The sequence below is a fragment of the Chenopodium quinoa genome, unplaced genomic scaffold (genome assembly GCF_001683475.1).
Source record: "Chenopodium quinoa cultivar QQ74 unplaced genomic scaffold, ASM168347v1, whole genome shotgun sequence".
Taxonomy (NCBI): Eukaryota; Viridiplantae; Streptophyta; class Magnoliopsida; order Caryophyllales; family Amaranthaceae; genus Chenopodium; species Chenopodium quinoa.
The window spans coordinates 704,685-722,754 of record NW_018742390.1 but is presented as its reverse complement, the minus strand read 5'-3'; the positions used below and the strand labels follow the sequence as shown (position 1 = coordinate 722,754).

At 34.2% G+C, this 18,070-nt stretch overlaps 1 protein-coding gene across 1 annotated transcript; it reads left to right on the top strand.

Annotated features, from left to right (window-relative positions):
- The first annotated feature begins 14,344 nt into the window (after positions 1-14,344).
- LOC110699598 (putative uncharacterized protein DDB_G0271982) lies at positions 14,345-15,553 on the top strand. The gene is made up of 4 exons (XM_021877102.1): positions 14,345-14,363; positions 14,463-14,521; positions 14,692-15,142; positions 15,261-15,553. The coding sequence occupies exons 1-4, from the start codon at positions 14,345-14,347 to the stop codon at positions 15,551-15,553; spliced, it is 822 nt and encodes a 273-aa protein (XP_021732794.1).
- The last annotated feature ends 2,517 nt before the right edge of the window (positions 15,554-18,070 follow it).

Genomic DNA, 18,070 nt, shown 5'->3' with positions numbered 1-18,070 from the left:
CAACCTTTAGGGGGTGTTCATTTTAAACAAGATAAATTAAATTTTCTGTGAGTGTTGAGGTGGGAGAAGGGGAGGGGATATTCCATTCTTCCTCATCCCCACCACCTAAAACTCATATGTCCCCTTTCCTAACCTCAAAGTCCACCAAAAATTTGATTTAATCTTGTTTAAAATGAACATCCCCTAAAGGTTGTATTATTACAAAATAATTCAAAGGTTGTATTATTCAAAAGAATGGGCCAAAGGTTGTATTATTTTTAGCAATTTTTCCTTATTTAAATAAATACTTTACTTCGTTTTCATTAAATAAATTATTATATGTAAAATTTATTTGAACTTTATTAAATTAATAAGCACTAATCTAATTGAAATTCTCTTTTTTTTTTTCTATACACCAATATATTTTATCAATGGTGTTAGTAGCCCAAATATGAATAAAGAGAGCTTAAACTACTATTCAAGCTCAAATACAAATTTCTACTCCCACTTGATTTTGAAGACCAAGCCCATAAAGTATATAAAACCCCAAAACCCTTATTTCCCCCTCACTTTCTTTCCTCCTCTTCACGTAAATCACAAAAAAAAAAAAAAAAAAAAAACACACACACACACACACACAAAGCTTCAAGCTTTGAAGCTGCTGCCCCCTCACTGGCCGCCTGCTCCGCCGCCCCCTCACCGATCGCCGCCCTGCCTGCTGCCACCGTTCGCCCTTCTCCTTCCCTCTTTTGTTCTTTCCTTTTCCTTAAATTATTTCAAAATTTAATCTTTATTAGTTTTTGGTTTTGATTATTATTTTTTATGAGTAAATAGAGTTTAATTAGTAATAAAAACTACAAATTTATACTCTATATTATGGTTAAATTTATGGGTAAAATTTCAGATTAGTATCATTGAGAAAATAAGGGCTAAAGTATTGATTTTTCATGTATTAGGGCTTAAAAACATGTTAACCAAGTTATCTAATCATATTATGTTTAAATTACATCAAAGTATAATTATTTTTATTGTGTGCAAAATTTTAGATTATTAAAGTTTTAATTTTTATGAACAAGTTATGTTAATTTCATGTTTTTATGCTTCTAAGCCTATAAAATAATTATGGTGGGTATTTTATGATTAAAAAGCTTTGAACTTTAAATTATAACCTCAATGATAAATTTTCAGATTTGTATACTTTTAACTTGAAGCTTCTATTTGCATTGAATTGGTATATTTTTGGGTTTTAAACACATTAACTTACTAAATAATGATTATTTCAAGTAATTATATTTATGGGGTTATTTTATACACTTAAACCAAGTATTCAGATTTAATTACTTACTTTAAAGTTGCTGAAATTTTATGTTATACACTATATTTTCATGATTTTAACATATAAACTTATAGTTGGGATACAATATTATTAATATTGACTAATGGGAACAATTTAAAGGCTTTATTTTGATGGTTTGAGAGGTTTTAAAGTAGTTTGGTATTGCTGTAAATTTATTTGCTTGGGTATTGATTTAATTCTCGTTGTTTGGTTTAGGAGAGGACTTTGTAGAAGGCGACTTCTAATTTCTAAAATGGCCAACCGAGTTGTTTACACAAGGTACGTACGAGTTACGAAACTTTACTTTTAGGTGCATGTTTAAGGACGGATTGAGAACTTAGTATCATGTATAGAGAAGGCTGGGCTAAATTGTTTGGTTATTGTAGGGAAGATTCAAGCATTATCCCTAGCTTGAACCCCACTGTGATCATACACTTAAGCATGGTGGCGTCCAAAGGGAAAGAAGATAGAGCAAAAGAGTCGCCAACAAGTTTTAGGAACTTGTAAACCGTTCACGAGGTGAAGGTTACACCTCTTAACGATCCAGAAGATCGTCAACTCCAATAGGTCTGGAACCATGACTAGTAGTTCGGGGATGAAGGTACAAATCCAACCTAAAAGAAATTGAATCTGCCCTAATAATAGGCCTCTACTTTATTCTAATCGTATTCATGTGCGCTTTCTGACTAACTTGCAATCAATAGGTTAACCCTAAACCTATTTATCTATGTTGGTTGAATACTAATGAACAAATAAAATAATTATTGGCAATCACTTGAATTATAATCAAATTAACCCTAAAAAAGAGTATAAATTATCTTATTAAGCATGATTACAAGTACAAATTCCCTTTAAACATGCATAAAAGGCGTGATCAAGCAACATATATCAAGCAACATAATAATCATAATAAAAAAAATAATTATAACAACTATAATCATAAATCATAATTATCATAATCATGTTAAAGCATAATATTAATAGCAAGATTCTAGACATGATACTAACAAGATTAATAACAAACCCTAGCATGTCACTAAACATAAAAGATCAAATATATAGCCCTAACATGATACTATCATGAATATTAGGAAAGAAAATAAAAGGCATCATAGAAATCATAATAAGCATATTTGATATTATAACTTTTTCCCTAAACATGATACTAGGAATAATTGTTGTCATTCAAAACATCAATCATCCTAACATGATACTAGGAATCATAAAAACAACCTAGACATGATTTTTATATCATAATAACTATGCAAACAATTAAAGCACTTACTTGGATGCCTCGTTCCTCTTTCTAATAACAAAATACACACGTTAGTAACTTCAAGAAAAATATAAACAATTAAATTGAGTAATAATTGAAATAGATATTTGAGACCAAACCCTTAGAAAATTAATACTTTTCACGTCTAGGGCGAAGGCAACTTCGAACAATGCTAGGTGTGTCTAGTGCTAATGTATGAGGAATTGTGTTTGTAAAAGGGTTGGTTAGAAACAGAGAGAAAATCAAAAAATTCTTGATGACAGTTCATGAGAAGAATTGATGATAATTGATGATTGAAAATAGAGGTTTTATGAGGCTATTTATAGAGAAAATCAGCCGGACGGAAAGAAAAACAAATCAGAGTTTCGAAAAGAATAAAACACGATTGCAGCGTCAAACACGCGCGTGGAGCCAAATGCCAGACATTAGCGCCAGGCGCTAAGCATTAGCGCCAGACACCAGGAGTGGTGCCAGACGCCAAGCCTTAGCGCCAGGTGCTAATCCTATCGTCAGGCGCTAGAAACCGTTTTTGCAAATTTTGTTTTATCATATCTTTTGATACAAAAGTCCAAATAAGTCCTACAATATGTTGTTGGAAAGATCTTGAAGTCTACTTTCCAAACCATTTAAAATCTGATTAAAATCTTATTTAGATATTAATATATGGCCGAAATAGTGAAAGGGTGTCAGTTTTAGATTAAGTTTCATATTCCATTCATATCTTTTTCGTTATAACTCGGATTTAATATTATAATATATAGTTGGAAAGATAATTTAAATATCTATCCAACCATATCAAATTTTGATAAAGATTATGAGGCACGAAAATAAAATCTGAATATATTCCACTTCGTACAAAACAAGGATTCTTAAAATGAGTAGTTTTATTCAATTTCAAACTCTTTGAAACATAATTATCAATCCTAACTCCATTAGGATTTAAAAGAACCTTCTAGATTATTTTAGAAGACTATAATCAATCCTAATAGCTTTAGGAATGATAATTAATAATAGGTCTTCCTCTAGATCATTTGGCTGCATATAAAAACCAAACCGGGCTAAAGGTTATAGAAGAAGGGGATAAAAGAATCAAGACCCTAGATAAGCCCCCAAGGTGTGCAACCTTGCTTTTGAATCTTTATAATTTTATGCTTGAGGCTTTCTACTCTTTTTTAGCTCTTTTTTTTTTTTGCTTTATTTATTTTGTTTTTATAAGTGTGGGCAATCCCGATTATGCGGTCTATCCCTCATTTGGCATTCATGTTTCTCAGGCACGGTACCGAGCACTCGATAAGAGATGCAATCTGAGACGTGTTCTTATCAAAGACATTTTCATATCAAAGACATTGGAACACTTACCCTTTTGTACACTTTTATTTATTTATTTCTATTTTTGCTATTTTAATCTTTTGAAATCACTCAAGATTTTTATTTTTTTTGTTGAAAATTGCATCAGTTGCACACAATCCCATCCCAAAGATAGGTAGACATGGTTTGAAAAAATGAAGGGTCTATCGTTAGACGAGGCTCAAAGTGGTTTACCAAAAAAGGATTGCATATTTGAAGGGTGAAAGGTGATATGATGTGGCTACAAGGGGTGCCTCAAATCATTGGTATACCTTGTGCTTAGTTTGACATGGATTTTTTTTTTTTTTTGGTACAATGTCATGATCATATGCAAGGAAATAAATGCTCATTTTATTTAAAAAGTGAAGGGTAAAAATAAAACTCTAAGAAATAAATTCAAGGAGGATGAAGGGTGCCTATGCTAGACTTATTGGGGAAAGGGTTTGTAAAAAAAATAATAAGAAAGAATGAAATCTTGGTGAGAAGCTTGCCTTGTGCATTTGTTTCATCATTACCCTCATTTTTTTGGTTTGTCAATCACATGACTCAAACTCGATTCAACATGCATGGATGGAAGAAGGTAGGAAGAATGAAGGTTGTGATATGGAGAAAGATGATATATAAGGAAAGATGATGTAGATGGAGAGATATGAAAAAATTAGAAATAGAATGGACCCCCAACTCAAATGACGGAATAAAACCGACTCATGCATGAACCTAAGACATGGTCATGGTATGAAAGGAGTATGTACAAAGTGTGTGCTAATACTATTGAGTGTAGGTGACATGTTAAGACTCGTGTTATGACCATGTGGCTAGACTATGTGACTAGACTCAAGCAAAGACTAAGTTAAGACTTCATGTATATGCATTAAACTAGACAGGTTGTAATATTTTAGTCATAACTTTCAATCTGTGAATTTGATTGGGATGAAACCAGCGCCAAATTAAAGATAAAACTCGGGGCTATAGATCCATAAGTTGTAAGACTCGTAGTTCTTCCTAGAACTCCGGTTATGACCAAAACAAGTTGCCGTTTGTGCAGTATACGGGAATTAAAATCCGGGTTGACTTAAAGGAACTATGACTCGATTTTAGGTATATTCTTTAGCTCAAATTAATTAATTAATTAATTAAACAAAGTTTGCAACCTAACCATGGCTCTAGTTCTCTAAAGTTCGGGATATGGGCTAGTCAAAGAGGGTCCATGGTTAATTGTCCGAATGAACCGCACGGAAGCCTAACTGTGAAGGGTTGGCACGAGTGGATGGGACACCGCGAGTTTAAAAAAAAACTCGTTTCTATGGTTTGGTGAATTCAACATTCTCGGATGTACCCTTTGCTGCACAGAGCGTTCAATCAGGTAGAGGGAGCATGAATTCCCAGAGGGTTATGTCCATATGTAGAACGCATATGGGTTTCAGAAAAGTGAGAGAAACTCATTCAGGAAGTAGGATCGAGCAAACAGTGTAAAAAACTGGTCAAAATTAGAACGCATATTTCTGGCTCGGCATTGGAAGAACTTGGCGCCAGCGAACAGAGGCCGGCGCTGCGATTTGGCTTTGGCGCCTCCCAAAGTCAAATAATCGGCGCTAAACTCCGTTTTCTGACGCTAGTTCCTACATGCCTCAACAACTTTCTGTGCTCGATAAAATTTTCCAGTTTCGCGCAGCATTATTTCGATCCTAGTTGTGAAGGATATTCCTCAAATTTCCTACGTGTAAAAATCCTATGTTTTAACCCATTACGGATGGTCTTTCCAATGAGATATTTTTTATGCATATGACAATAATATTAATCAAAATTACGCACATGAAATACTTAGAACTTTTCGAGTCTCGTCCACTCATTCTAAATCATTGCCAAAATAAATTTCAAGAATTAAAATAGAAATCCTCCCTAGTGGAGTCGCCAAAAAACTGTAGGGAATATTTTAAGCATTATCCCTAGCTTGAACCCTAGTGTGATCATACACTTAAGCATAGTGGCGTCCAAAGGGAAAGAAGATAGAGCAAAAGAGTCGCCAACAAGTTTTAGGAACTTATAAATCGTTCACGAGGTGAAGGTTACACCCCTTAACGATCCAGGAGATTGTCAACTCCAATAGTTCTGGAACCATGATTGGTAGTTCGTGGATTAAGGTAAAAATCCAACCTAAAAGAGATTGAACCTGCCCTATAATAGGCCTCTACTTTATTCTGATCTTATTCATATGCGCTTTCTGACCAACATGCAATCAATAGGTTAACCCTAAACCTGTTTATCTATGTTGTTTGAATATTAATGCACAAATAAAACTATTATTGGCGATCACTTGAATTATAATCAAATTAACCCTAAACAAGATTATTAATTATCTTATTAAGCATGATTACAAGTACAAATTCCCTTTAAACATGCATAAAAGGCGTGATTAAGGAACATAACAATCATAATCAAAAAAATAATTATAACAACTAAAATCATAAATCATAATTATCATAATCATGTTAAAGCATAATATTAATAGCAAGATCCTAGGCATGATACTAACAAGATTAATAACAAACCCTACCATGTCACTAAACATCAAAGATCAAATATATAGCCCTAACATGATACTATCATGAATAATAGGAAAGAAAATAAAAGGCATCATAGTAATCTTAATAAGTATATTTGATATTATAACCTTTTCCCTAAACATGATACTAGGAATCATTGTTGTCATTCAAAACATCAATCATCCTAACATGATACTAGGAATCATAATAACAACCTAGACATGATTTCTATATCATAATAACAATGCAAACAATTAAAGCAATTACTTGGATGCCTCGTACCTCTTTCTAATAAAAAAATACACACGTTAGTAACTTCAAGGAAAATATAAAACAATTAAATTAAATAATAATTGAAATAGAGATTTGAGACCAAACCCTTAGAAAATTAAGACCTTTCATGTCTAGGGCGAAGGCAACTTCGAACAATGCTAGGTGTGTCTAGTGCTAATGTATGAGGAATTGTGGTTGTAAAAGGGTTGGTTAGAAAGAGAGAGATAATTAAGAAATTCTTGATGAGAGTTCATGAGAAGAATTGATGATAATTGATGATTGAAAACAGACGTTTTAGGAGGTTATTTATAGAGAAAATAAGCCGGACAGATAGAAAAACAAATTAGAGTTTCGAAAAGAATAAAACACAATTGCAGCGTCAAACACGCGCGTGGAGCCAAACGCCAGACATTAGCGCCATACACCAGGAGTGGCGCCAGACGCCAAGCCTTAGCGCCAGGCGCTAATCCTGTCGTTAGGCGCTTGAAACAGTTTTTATGGATTTTGTTTTTATCATATCTTTTGATCCAGATTTCCAAAAAAGTCATATAATATTTTTTTGGAAATATCTTGAATTATAATTTCCAACCCAATTGGAATCAGATTAAAATCTCTTTTAGATAAAAAGATATGGCCGAAATAGTAAAAGGGTGTCAGTTTTGGATTGAGTTTCATATTCCATTCATATCTTTTTCGTTATAACTCAGATTTAATATTATAATATATCATTGGAAAGATAATTTTAAGATCTATCCATACATATAAAATTTGGATAAATATTATGAGGCACAAAAACAAAATATGAATATATTCCACTTCGTACAAAATAAGGTTTCTAAAAATGAGTAGTTTTATTCAATTTCAAATTCTTTGAAACATAATTATCAATCCTAACTCCATTAGGATTTAAAATAACCTTCTAGAGTATTATAGAAGACTATAACCAACCCTAATAGCTTTAGGAATGATAATTAATAATAGGCCGTCATCTAGATCATTGGGCCGCATATAAAAACCAAACCGGGCCCAGTTTAGTATTTTGGCCATAACTTTCTCATTATTCATCGGAATTGGGTTTATAATATATTGTTGGAAAGGTATTTTAAAACCCATCCAAATACACTATTATTTGACCCTTATCATGGACCAAACTAAATTGGAATGCACGTTTTGTTATAAATAAGGTAAGAAAAGAAATATTTTCAAAAATTGAAAGAAGAGATATTTTAATAAAAACATTCTCATCACTAGAATTTTCACACTTTCGCTTTGTTCGATAATAAAATGACATGAAAGGTATTCATCACTAGTTTTGGTTTTGGGGAGATACATTTGGGTGTCTATAGTTATACATTGTGATTTTCGTATGTTGTGCACTATACTATATTGCAAGTAGTGTTTATGCTCTAATTATGCAAGGTGTGCTTCGAGGCAAAAGTATGTGATCGGAAAAATGATTCATTTATTACTCGTTCATGATCATGGAGATATAATGAGTAAAGGAGGAAATTTAAGTCTTATATGACGATGTTAAGGTTGTGGGATGCCTTATGCACTCAAGGTGTTTATACATCGAGGTAGTTAAAGGAATAAATAATAAATGTTGCTTGTCACTAATAAATCAAAAATTGAAAATGGAAGTTTACTTTAATTGATTGAATTTGAGATTGGATTGATTGTATTGTTTTGCAAATGAGTCATCACCAAGTCTAAACTTGTAAATCACGTAAAGTCTAAACTTGTAAATCACGTAAAGAGCAAGATGGATGAGCAATAAATCTTTGGATTTGTGCACATATGGAGTAATGACAATCAGGGGTTGGGGTACACAGGGTACTAGCCGTGCACTTTTCTTGAGGTCGTTTGATCTACGAGTCTCTTATTTCAAATACTTTTCAAAAATTAGGAGTTAGATGAGATCTCATACTAGCTACGGTCACGGAGCCGCGCCCCGTGGTCGTTGGATGTTTTATTGATGTTTCCGAAAGGATGCATGGGGTTTTTCTTTTATTGATGTTCCAAATGGAGCATGGGTTGGACAACCTTGTCTATTGCTTAATCTAATGAATTAAAATGATGAGTTAACTACTTTTAATTAGTGAAGTCTTAGTAAATTGATAGTTGAGTCGTGTGTGAAGTCTATAATTTAATAATGTGTGATGATTGGTTATTAGTAGCATGCTAGGAATTTATTATTATGTTTCGCAGCTTGTATGTACTCAGCTTTGCTGATTGTGTGCTTTGTGTGTCTTTCTTTGGTCATGGCCTTCGCCTTTCAATGACCCTGTGACGATCCAATTTTTACACTTGTAATATTAGGGAGCAAATTAACCACAGGTTCTTAAACATGCAACATTCGTATCTAGGTGGTGGGATCTTGAGTTGAGTGTTAGTTGCTTTTCTTATTTTTATTGCTGTTTACTTTTGAAGTTATTTGAACTCAATTTCACTTTTATACTACTTCTATTTGTTTGAGTTTTGAATAAGGGCCTTAATGGTTCCAAGTTATAAGACTTAATTTGGTTTTGTTTGTTGCTTTTGAAACTTATTTATAATTGATTTAGTTTTTCCACTGCTAATTTCTGATATAACCTTAACGTTTGAACATGTGGTGGTAGCGCGCATGTAATTCTCTTGAATATTGTTCAGGGTCCTCACAGGTTTAAAGAGAAATTATTTGGGTGTTACACTAACTAGCGCCAATTACGAGAGACACTAACTAGGAACGTCACTAACCGAACTCAATCGATAATTGCAATTCCTAAATCAATGGTCCGTATCATTAGAAATTATAATGTAATCTAGCATAATTCTCAAGGCCTATCGAATTACACACATGCACAATTTCCATTAATCACTTTAATCTCAACAATCAATCAACATAATTCCCAAATTAAGCACAATAAATCAATCATACAATAGTTTTACCCAATCCCTAGCCTTACAACTACTCTAACATCATCATCTAATCAACTAACAACTAAGGAAATTAAGAATCAACAAAATATTAAGAACAACTACACTAATCAAGAATTTAACATCAAAATCAATCCAACAAACTTGAATATTAAGCAAATCAAAGAAATGATATAGAGTTAGAAATGCTCATTGATAATATAGAAGATCTTTAACACAATTGTCACCATTGAATCTTCAAGCTCTCAACTAAGTAAAATTATTATCTAATTACAATCTAAAACCTAATTACAAAAATCAGGTTACAAAGGTTTAAATAGGAGGCGTGAAATGAAACCGAGCAAAGCAGGGACCTAGAGGGGCGCGCCCGCACCCGCTCTCCTCTAGGTTTCTTTGGTTCTTCTCAAGGGTTCGTGCGTTCGCTAATGGCTTCGAATGAGCGCACCAAACAGTGATGATGGACACCAAGAGTGGAAGTTCCAAAAAACACTTGATAGTGGGTTCAACACCCCATCTTCATGAGAGCGCGGCTTGAAAGCGCAAGAGCTACAACTTGGAGAATCCACTTCCTTGCATCTTGAGCTTTCCTATTGCCATGAGCTTGCTCTAAAGGCATCTTCCACCTTAGTAATCCATCCATATTAATGCCCTAACCTCGTACAATACCTACAACTATGAAAAGAGAACAAATAAAGAAGAAAACATTAGAAAAACCATCAAAATGCACAAAACCATAAAATAAGAGAGAAAAGGAAAAACAAAGAGCAAAAACATAAAACTGGCATTTATTAAGAAGGAAAGCTATGAAAATAAGGTAAAAACAACCTAAATGATCATCAAATAGGTGCCATTTATGACACCCATCACTCATTACCATAATCTTAAACCCTAACCATTTTCCAGGAGTAAAAATTCGCTATAAAAGTAAAAGAAGAACAAGAAGAACATCAAGGACAAGAGCTTGCATTGCATTAAATCGAACATAACTTGAGAAAATAAGGTTTTTGACAACCCCAAGATAGAGCGCAAAGAAGGAGACGAAACGTTCATATGGGATTGATTTGTAGACAGAAAAAAGGGTAAAAGGGGCTAGAAGAGATAAAAGAGAGGGTCGTTTTTGAGCGAAGAGGAAGCGGTCGTAATGGAGGCCATTGATACTTTGATTTCCATCTTCAGACCATCTTCTGACCAAAGTATAGCAAAATAATTAACTATATTGAATAAAGATAACCAATTAATCGAAAATGGAAGTACTAACTTCAACGGGAAATTAAAACGCGCAAAGACAGTATAATAGACTCAAATACATGTTGACCGTATAATTATACACCAAATTCTACTTGTGGACCCCACGATTTCACTTTAAAACTTGTGCTGGGCACAACACTTTGTTGGGCCAATAATTACCCGAGCCGGTCTCAGCCCAGCAATTTGCTGGGGTTATATTTCCTAGTACAGGTGTGTTTTGGTATTTTTGCATGGGCTTTAACTTAAGATGTATGTATTGCTACTGTTCTATACGTATTAAAATACTAATATATAATATGCCTCCCCCATTTCCCGTTGGTTCAATTCCCGCTTTTCCTTTCTTCTACTCTCTTTCTTCTCTGAAGCGAGCTTTGTAAAGTTGTTCATATTCTCATCTCTTCTCTGAAAATTTGAATATCGTTGAGCAATTGAAGTCCTTCAATTCTAAAGAAGACCGTGTGAATTGTTGGGGGAAGTGATTTTTGATCAAAAGTTCTTCGACGAAAGAAAATTTCAGAGAATTTTTATGCGCAATTAATCGACGAAAATGAGGTGTCGAGGTGAGTCTCTAAACGAATATGTAATTAATGTTACAATTGCATGAGACTTACATGGTTAGCAAATTTCAAGCTAATACGTTTTATAAATTTTGAAATTTTGAAATTCCTAATTTTGAAATTTAGGTTGTTGTATGTTCTTAGGTTTTGTTGTTGATATTTTTGTAGTTGTACTAAATTTAGGTTGTTGTATGACCTAAGTTTGTACTAAATTTCGGTTTTATACAACAATTTAGTTGCTTTTTACTTGAAATGTCAATAAAAACTTAGCAGAATTTAGGGTTTCGTGATAATTTGTTATTAGGTTTGTGATAATTTGTGAATTAGGGTATTTACACCTACAATAGGTCCTAAATTAGTAATAAGTAATATAGATTTTAATAAGACTTTTATAAAAAATATTAATGACAAGAATTCTAATAGCAAGTAATATAGATTTTAATTGTGGTTGTAATATGACTGTATTAATAATATAAATGACAAAAATTCTAATAGGTAATAGGTTTTAATATGGAATTTCTTGGCTCATCATTGAGATTATGGCACTGATATTGTTGATTATGATGTTTAAGCATGCCTTGAAGTAGTCAATGAGGTTAGGTTTGCTCCTCCCTGTAGCTAATAAGTTAGGCTGTAGTGATTATTATTGTGTTAGACTTTCAGCAATGATTGAGATTAAAGTAATGGCAGCTTTAGTTATTGGTTTGTTTAGTGTAAATTAATTCTGATTGTTCTGATTATCATGTTGGTTCTTGTTGTTATTTGTTGCAGGTGGGAGAGGTGGTAGTGTTGTGAGAGGAGGTTGGAGAGGTGGTAGTGTTGTGAGAGGTGGTATTGTTGGGAGCCTTGGTAGAGGCTGGGGTGGTGTTGGGAGAAGGATTGTGAGAGATGAGAGAAGAGGTGGTATTGATACACCTTTTGATCCTAATTTAGAAGAGGAACCTTCATCTGAAACGTATTCTGCGGATGATAGTGAAGAAGAAGAAGAATGTTCAAGTAGTAAAAATCATAGAGGGGTAAAGTTGCTTTTACCTTTGGTTGTAGACTAACTAACTATACTGTTGTTTTTCCAATGATTATCTATATTTGTTTTGTTTATCAATCTAGGTAAAGTCCAAGGGGAAGGCTGAGTTGGTGAAGCCAAAGAGCGTGATAAAAGACATTAATCCGATTGTTTACACGATATTTTTATGAGTTTGATTTGTATGTGGTTTTATTTAGTTCATTTTGATCGATATCAGTTGTATAAAGTATTTTGATGACCGTTTCTTATTATTTTTGTTTGCAAAAGGATAGTTCTTAAAGTGTAGGTGGTAGGCTAAAGGAGGCTGGGAAAGTTATCAAAACGTTCCAACAATACGAGAAGATTGTATGTTTGTTGAGAAAGTTGTTTTTTTTTCAAGCATTAATTTGAGACGTTAATGTATTATAAAATTCTGCCTTTATTTTGCGGTCAGTGAATGTGAATTGTCCTCTTGAGACATTTGGGAGGGTATTAGGAAAGTTTGATGAAACAAATACTCAAATAGTCAGAGATATGGGTTTTGGCACATTATTTTATGTTGTTGGGAAGAGGTTACCTTAACAGTTGGCATACTGGCTGTATACTCGGGTACATGTTGATAACAAGTGCCTTCGCACGACAGATAGGATGATTTACCCTTTTTCTTCTATTCAGGTGCATTGGGTTCTGGGCCTACCTCACGGACGGAGACCGGTACCAACGAAGGTAGTTGATCAGGAGATAGAGGACAGTTTGTGGATAAAGTACTGCACCATTTACAATTAAAGGGAAGAAGGGATAACAAGGAAGACTTTGATTGAAGCTTTGGAGGCTCCATGTACTGATGTGGACGAGTTTCGGCAGCTTTTTGTGCTGCTGATGTTGAATACACTCTGTTCAACAACTTGTCATCGCATGAAGAAGAAACATATGCATGCAGCTGCAGTTGCAAGCAGTTCTAAACTGTATAATTGGTGCTCTCTCATTTTAGATGAGTTATTACATGCGATGGCAAGCTTTGCTAAAAGGTTTTATAACAATTGTTTTTTCCCATGGAAGTGGTGGGTGTACTTTATTTCTGTGTGTAAGTTGAATCCTCAAAAATATCTGATGTAAACCTTTTTTCATTCATTTAGAAGTCATAAAGCTGATGTTGATGTTTGTTTATGTAAAAGCAGTTATTGTATCTTGATAGACTAAACATAATTCCACTTGAGTGGAATGAGTTTCCAAGGTTAAAAGTATGGACTACGAAGGAGATGAGCAAATCTTGTAAAGAAGATCGTTTCCCAACGGGTGGCTTTGGAAACAAGGGGGTAATTGGAATATTTATTTTGTTAAATAGATACAACCTTATAGTTGTATAAATATTATTTATTTATTTATTACTTTTGATAGTGTCTGGACGTTTTGTATGGTGGGGATGCTGGTCACCCGTTGAAGGCAAAGGACTGTTTTCCAGCTAAAAGGAAAAGAGAGGAGGCAGATGAAGTAGTAGATGATATTGATATGAGGATTTGGCATGGCTTACCATAGATGTGAAAACCAAAAGAACTCTGGTTAAAGAAGAGTATGCCTTTCAAAGGAAGAAAAAGAATACAGGAGGTAATTACATAATTTTCTCGTGACATTGGTACAGTTTGGTTCATAGCGGTTCATAGTTAGTTATATAATTGTTTCATTTTTTTTGTTGTAATAAAGAAGTACTGAATGAGGACCCTGAAGAAGAAGGGAGGAAAAAAAGGTCTTGACAAGATGTGGTGAGTAAAAAGAAGAAGAAGAAGAAGAAGAAAGCAGAAGAAGAAGAAGAAGAAGAAGAAGAAGAAGAAGAAGAAGAAGAAGAAGAAGAAGAAGAAGAAAGTAAGGATGACAGCAAGAAAAAGAAGTCTGTAGGTAATGTCATATTCTTGTGAATTTAAACATGTTTTCCAATTGTCTTTGTATCTCAGTAATTGATTTTTTTTAATTGGTTATGAATTTGTAGAAAACAAGGAGGAAGTTGAGGTTGAGGAGAGCAAGAAAGAGAAAGAGAGTGAGATGGAAGTGAACAAGAAGAAGAACAACATGAAGAGGAGGAATAATAAGGACAACAATAAGGGTGATGGTGAATAGATATTTTTATACTATTGCAACATTTATTATCATTTTTAAATTTACATTGTCATTTTTTTAATTTACATTATCATTATGATATTATTTCAAAAGGATAAAAGGAGGAGAAGAGCAAGAAAAGGAAAGAAGAGAAAGAGAATGACAATGAGCATAAGCTTGAGAGGGAACTTGAGAAGGAGCATGAGCTTGAGAAGGAACTTAAGAAGGAGCCTGAGAAAGAGCTTGGGCTACAGAAGGAGCATGAGAAGGAGCTTGGGCTAGAGAAGGAGCCTGAAAAGGAACATGATCTAGAGAAGGAGCCTGAGAAGGAGTCTGAGAAGGAGCTAGAGCTAGAGGTTGGGAATGAGCTAGAGAAGGAACCTGATGTACAGAAGGAGCCTGATCTGCTTGAGAAGGAGCTTGATCATGAGCAACCATCAATTGATCATGAATCAACTAACCAACCATCAACTAAACAACCAAGTCATGTCATGAACATTGAGTCCACAAGTGATAAGTCAGAACTAGATCAATCATTCATTGATGTGATTGTTAAAAATTTGGTGTATACTAGTCTTTGGTTGATGCACCTTTAAGTAGTACGGGCTCGCAGTTTAGTGAAAGAAAGTACCTGGTTGGAAGTCATGAAGCTGATAATGTTGGTGGTGCTTCAGCATTTGATGTTCCAAAGGGGAAGGTGATGTTGAAGGTGATGTTCATAAGGGGGAAGGTATCCCTGATGTTGAGAAAGAGAACAAGGATGTTCAAAAGGGGGATGGTTATGTTCAAAAGGGGGAAGGTGATGTTGAAGGTGATGTTCAAATGGGGCAAGCTATCCCTGATGTTGAGAAAGAGAACAAGGATGTTCCAAAGGGGGACGGTGATGTTCCAAAGGGGGAAGGTGATGTTCCAAAGGGGGAATTTTATGTTGAAGGTGATGTTACAAAGGAGAAAAAGAACAAGGATGTTCCAACAGCAGAATAGGAGCTACCCAAAGTGTCAGAGGAAAAGCCTAGTGAAGGTGCAGCCGATGCAGCAAAGGGGATAGATAGAGTTATCCCGAAGAGCCTTGAGTATTGCAAACCTACTGCCACCTATGACTCTGAAGATGAATCACAAAATACAAATGTACAGAATAAGAGGCACCAACTCAGTAGGAAGCAGAGGAAGATATCAGAGCCTCTTACCCTACCTATTTCGTATATCAATCAATGGCGGCCAAAGAATATTCGTCGTTTCAGGGTACCTTTGTGTGATTTTATGGATGAGCACATGTCATTCAGCACAAGAAATATTAAAAATGATGAGTATGTATAGCCTTGAAAATCTTTACTGTTGATCATCTTTAATGTTGAAAATGTTTAATATTTCCTTTCATTGTGTATATGATGCTTATATTCATGTGATTCGATGCAACAATGAACCGACGTTCTTTAGTTGCGATGGTAACCATATCAAACTTACTTTATTTGGCCATTTGATACATAATTTTGGGGAGGTCAGTGATCAGGTACGATGCTTAATTCAATTGTTTTCATTTTAATAATTTGTTGTTAGTAACTGTAAACATAATCATTAACAAGTGTTCCTTCTATAGTATGTCAGGGTTGCGGGACGCGTTTATGAAAAGGTGAGGGAGAGGCAATTCCCCGATCGCAGCAGGCGATTTATGACTGATCTTGCATTTGCAGTTACTACTTATTCCTTTATTACCTACTTTTGATTTATAGATGTTGGTTTTGTATGCCCAACACACTGACATATTGCATGTTATTTTTAGATATTGGTTTTGCAGGCCCATATCAATACCAAAAAGGTCAAAGAACTGATGAACCTAGATTTCATTAAGTTAGTAAAAAGTTACACTCACTACATGTACCCAACTGTGTCAACCAAAATCAACGTGGTATGAGTTTGCAACTATTTATTAGGCTTAAAATGTACTATATATACTCTATCAAAGGTCTACTTCTGTGTATGACAAGTCTTTTTGGGTCACAGATATTTGTCCCAGTTCTTCGAGAACACCACTGGTGGTGCGCTGCATTTTCAATTAACAGACAGGAGATCCTTATTATTGATTCAATTTGGACTACGAACGCGGCTTCGCGCAGAAAATGCGAAGTAGACCACCTGGCGGGAATAAAATGCATATAAACTTATGAATTCTTGTCTGCATCTATTAATTTTGGAAGTAAGTTAACTAGTACTTCATTTCAGGCCGCAGCAATGGATCTTGCATTTAAGAATATGGACAAAGATTGGCGAATAGGAACCATTTGTAATTGGCCAAGGACATCCCTTAATATCAAAAGTCAGGGAGACTTGTAAGCTTCTATACATGTTATTTTGCCTTTGCTTACGGGTGTACATACAACTTCACTCTTAATAATCATTATAAATGCGATTATTTATTCCAACCAGAAATAGCTGTGGAATCCATATGTTAATTGCGATTAAGCGCAACGCTGACAAGTTGTTATCGGAGATGGCCGAAGTGAGTTCTACTTTGTTTTTCCTTTTAATTTATTTTCAATTTGTAATATTGTTATTGTATCTTCTAATCACAACCCTCATCTTCCAGCTTCCCGATATGACATTCAAGAGGTCCTGGATTGTGTGTGAAGACCTCTTGTCAGAGTTTAATGAATCGAGGGAAGATGTTCTGCGGCTACTTCAACTTACTGTCGCATGATTTTCATTTGCTGATCAATGGTGGTTTGGTGTACTTTTTTGGAAGTAAAATTTGGGAGTGAACATGGTTGTTTACTGATTTTGCATTTATCATTTTGTATGCTGTTAACTTTAGAACTTTAGCAATTCGGAGTAACTTTATTGGGAAAATGTGTAAGTAATTTAACTACAACCTACAAGAACTATAAGCTACAATTTGTTGTGCAACTAATAATGAGGAATGATTTTGTTTTGTTAAGCTAATTAGTATTTGTACTACAATTTGTTGTGCAACTAATAATGAGGAATGATTTTGTTTTGTTAAGCTAATTAGTATTTGTACATAGACAATGTACATAGACAATAACAATACACTAATGACAATATTTGATATACGAATGAGAAGGGCTATATCGACAACGGCTTCTTATAAAAAGAAAGAAAGCTTGGCCCTTATACAATGAAAGCTGGCCCTTATACAATGAAAGATGGACCTTATACAATGTTGGCCCATATAAAACTGGGCACACCATAATGGAGGGACAAACAAAGGATGGGATAGAACTGGGCCTTACAGAGCTGACCCTTATATAAAACTGGGCCTTACAGAGTTGACCCCCGTATATAATAGAGGGACAAATAGAGGGTTAATAATAATAATAAGAAGGTTAATAATAATCTTCAATAATAATAATAATAATAATAATAATAATAATAACAATAATAATAATAATTATAATAATTATAAATAATATCAACGCTAATAAAACTATTTAGCATCTATTATCGGCCACAAATACGTAAAAACTGTCATTTTAGAAATTGAAA

Coding starts and splice junctions, on each gene's coding strand:
- LOC110699598 (XM_021877102.1), top strand. Junction 14,522..14,691: donor AGAAAGAGAGTGAGATGGAA/GTGAACAAGAAG, acceptor AAAGGATAAAAG/GAGGAGAAGAGCAAGAAAAG. Junction 15,143..15,260: donor TAAAAATTTGGTGTATACTA/GTCTTTGGTTGA, acceptor GATGTTCCAAAG/GGGAAGGTGATGTTGAAGGT.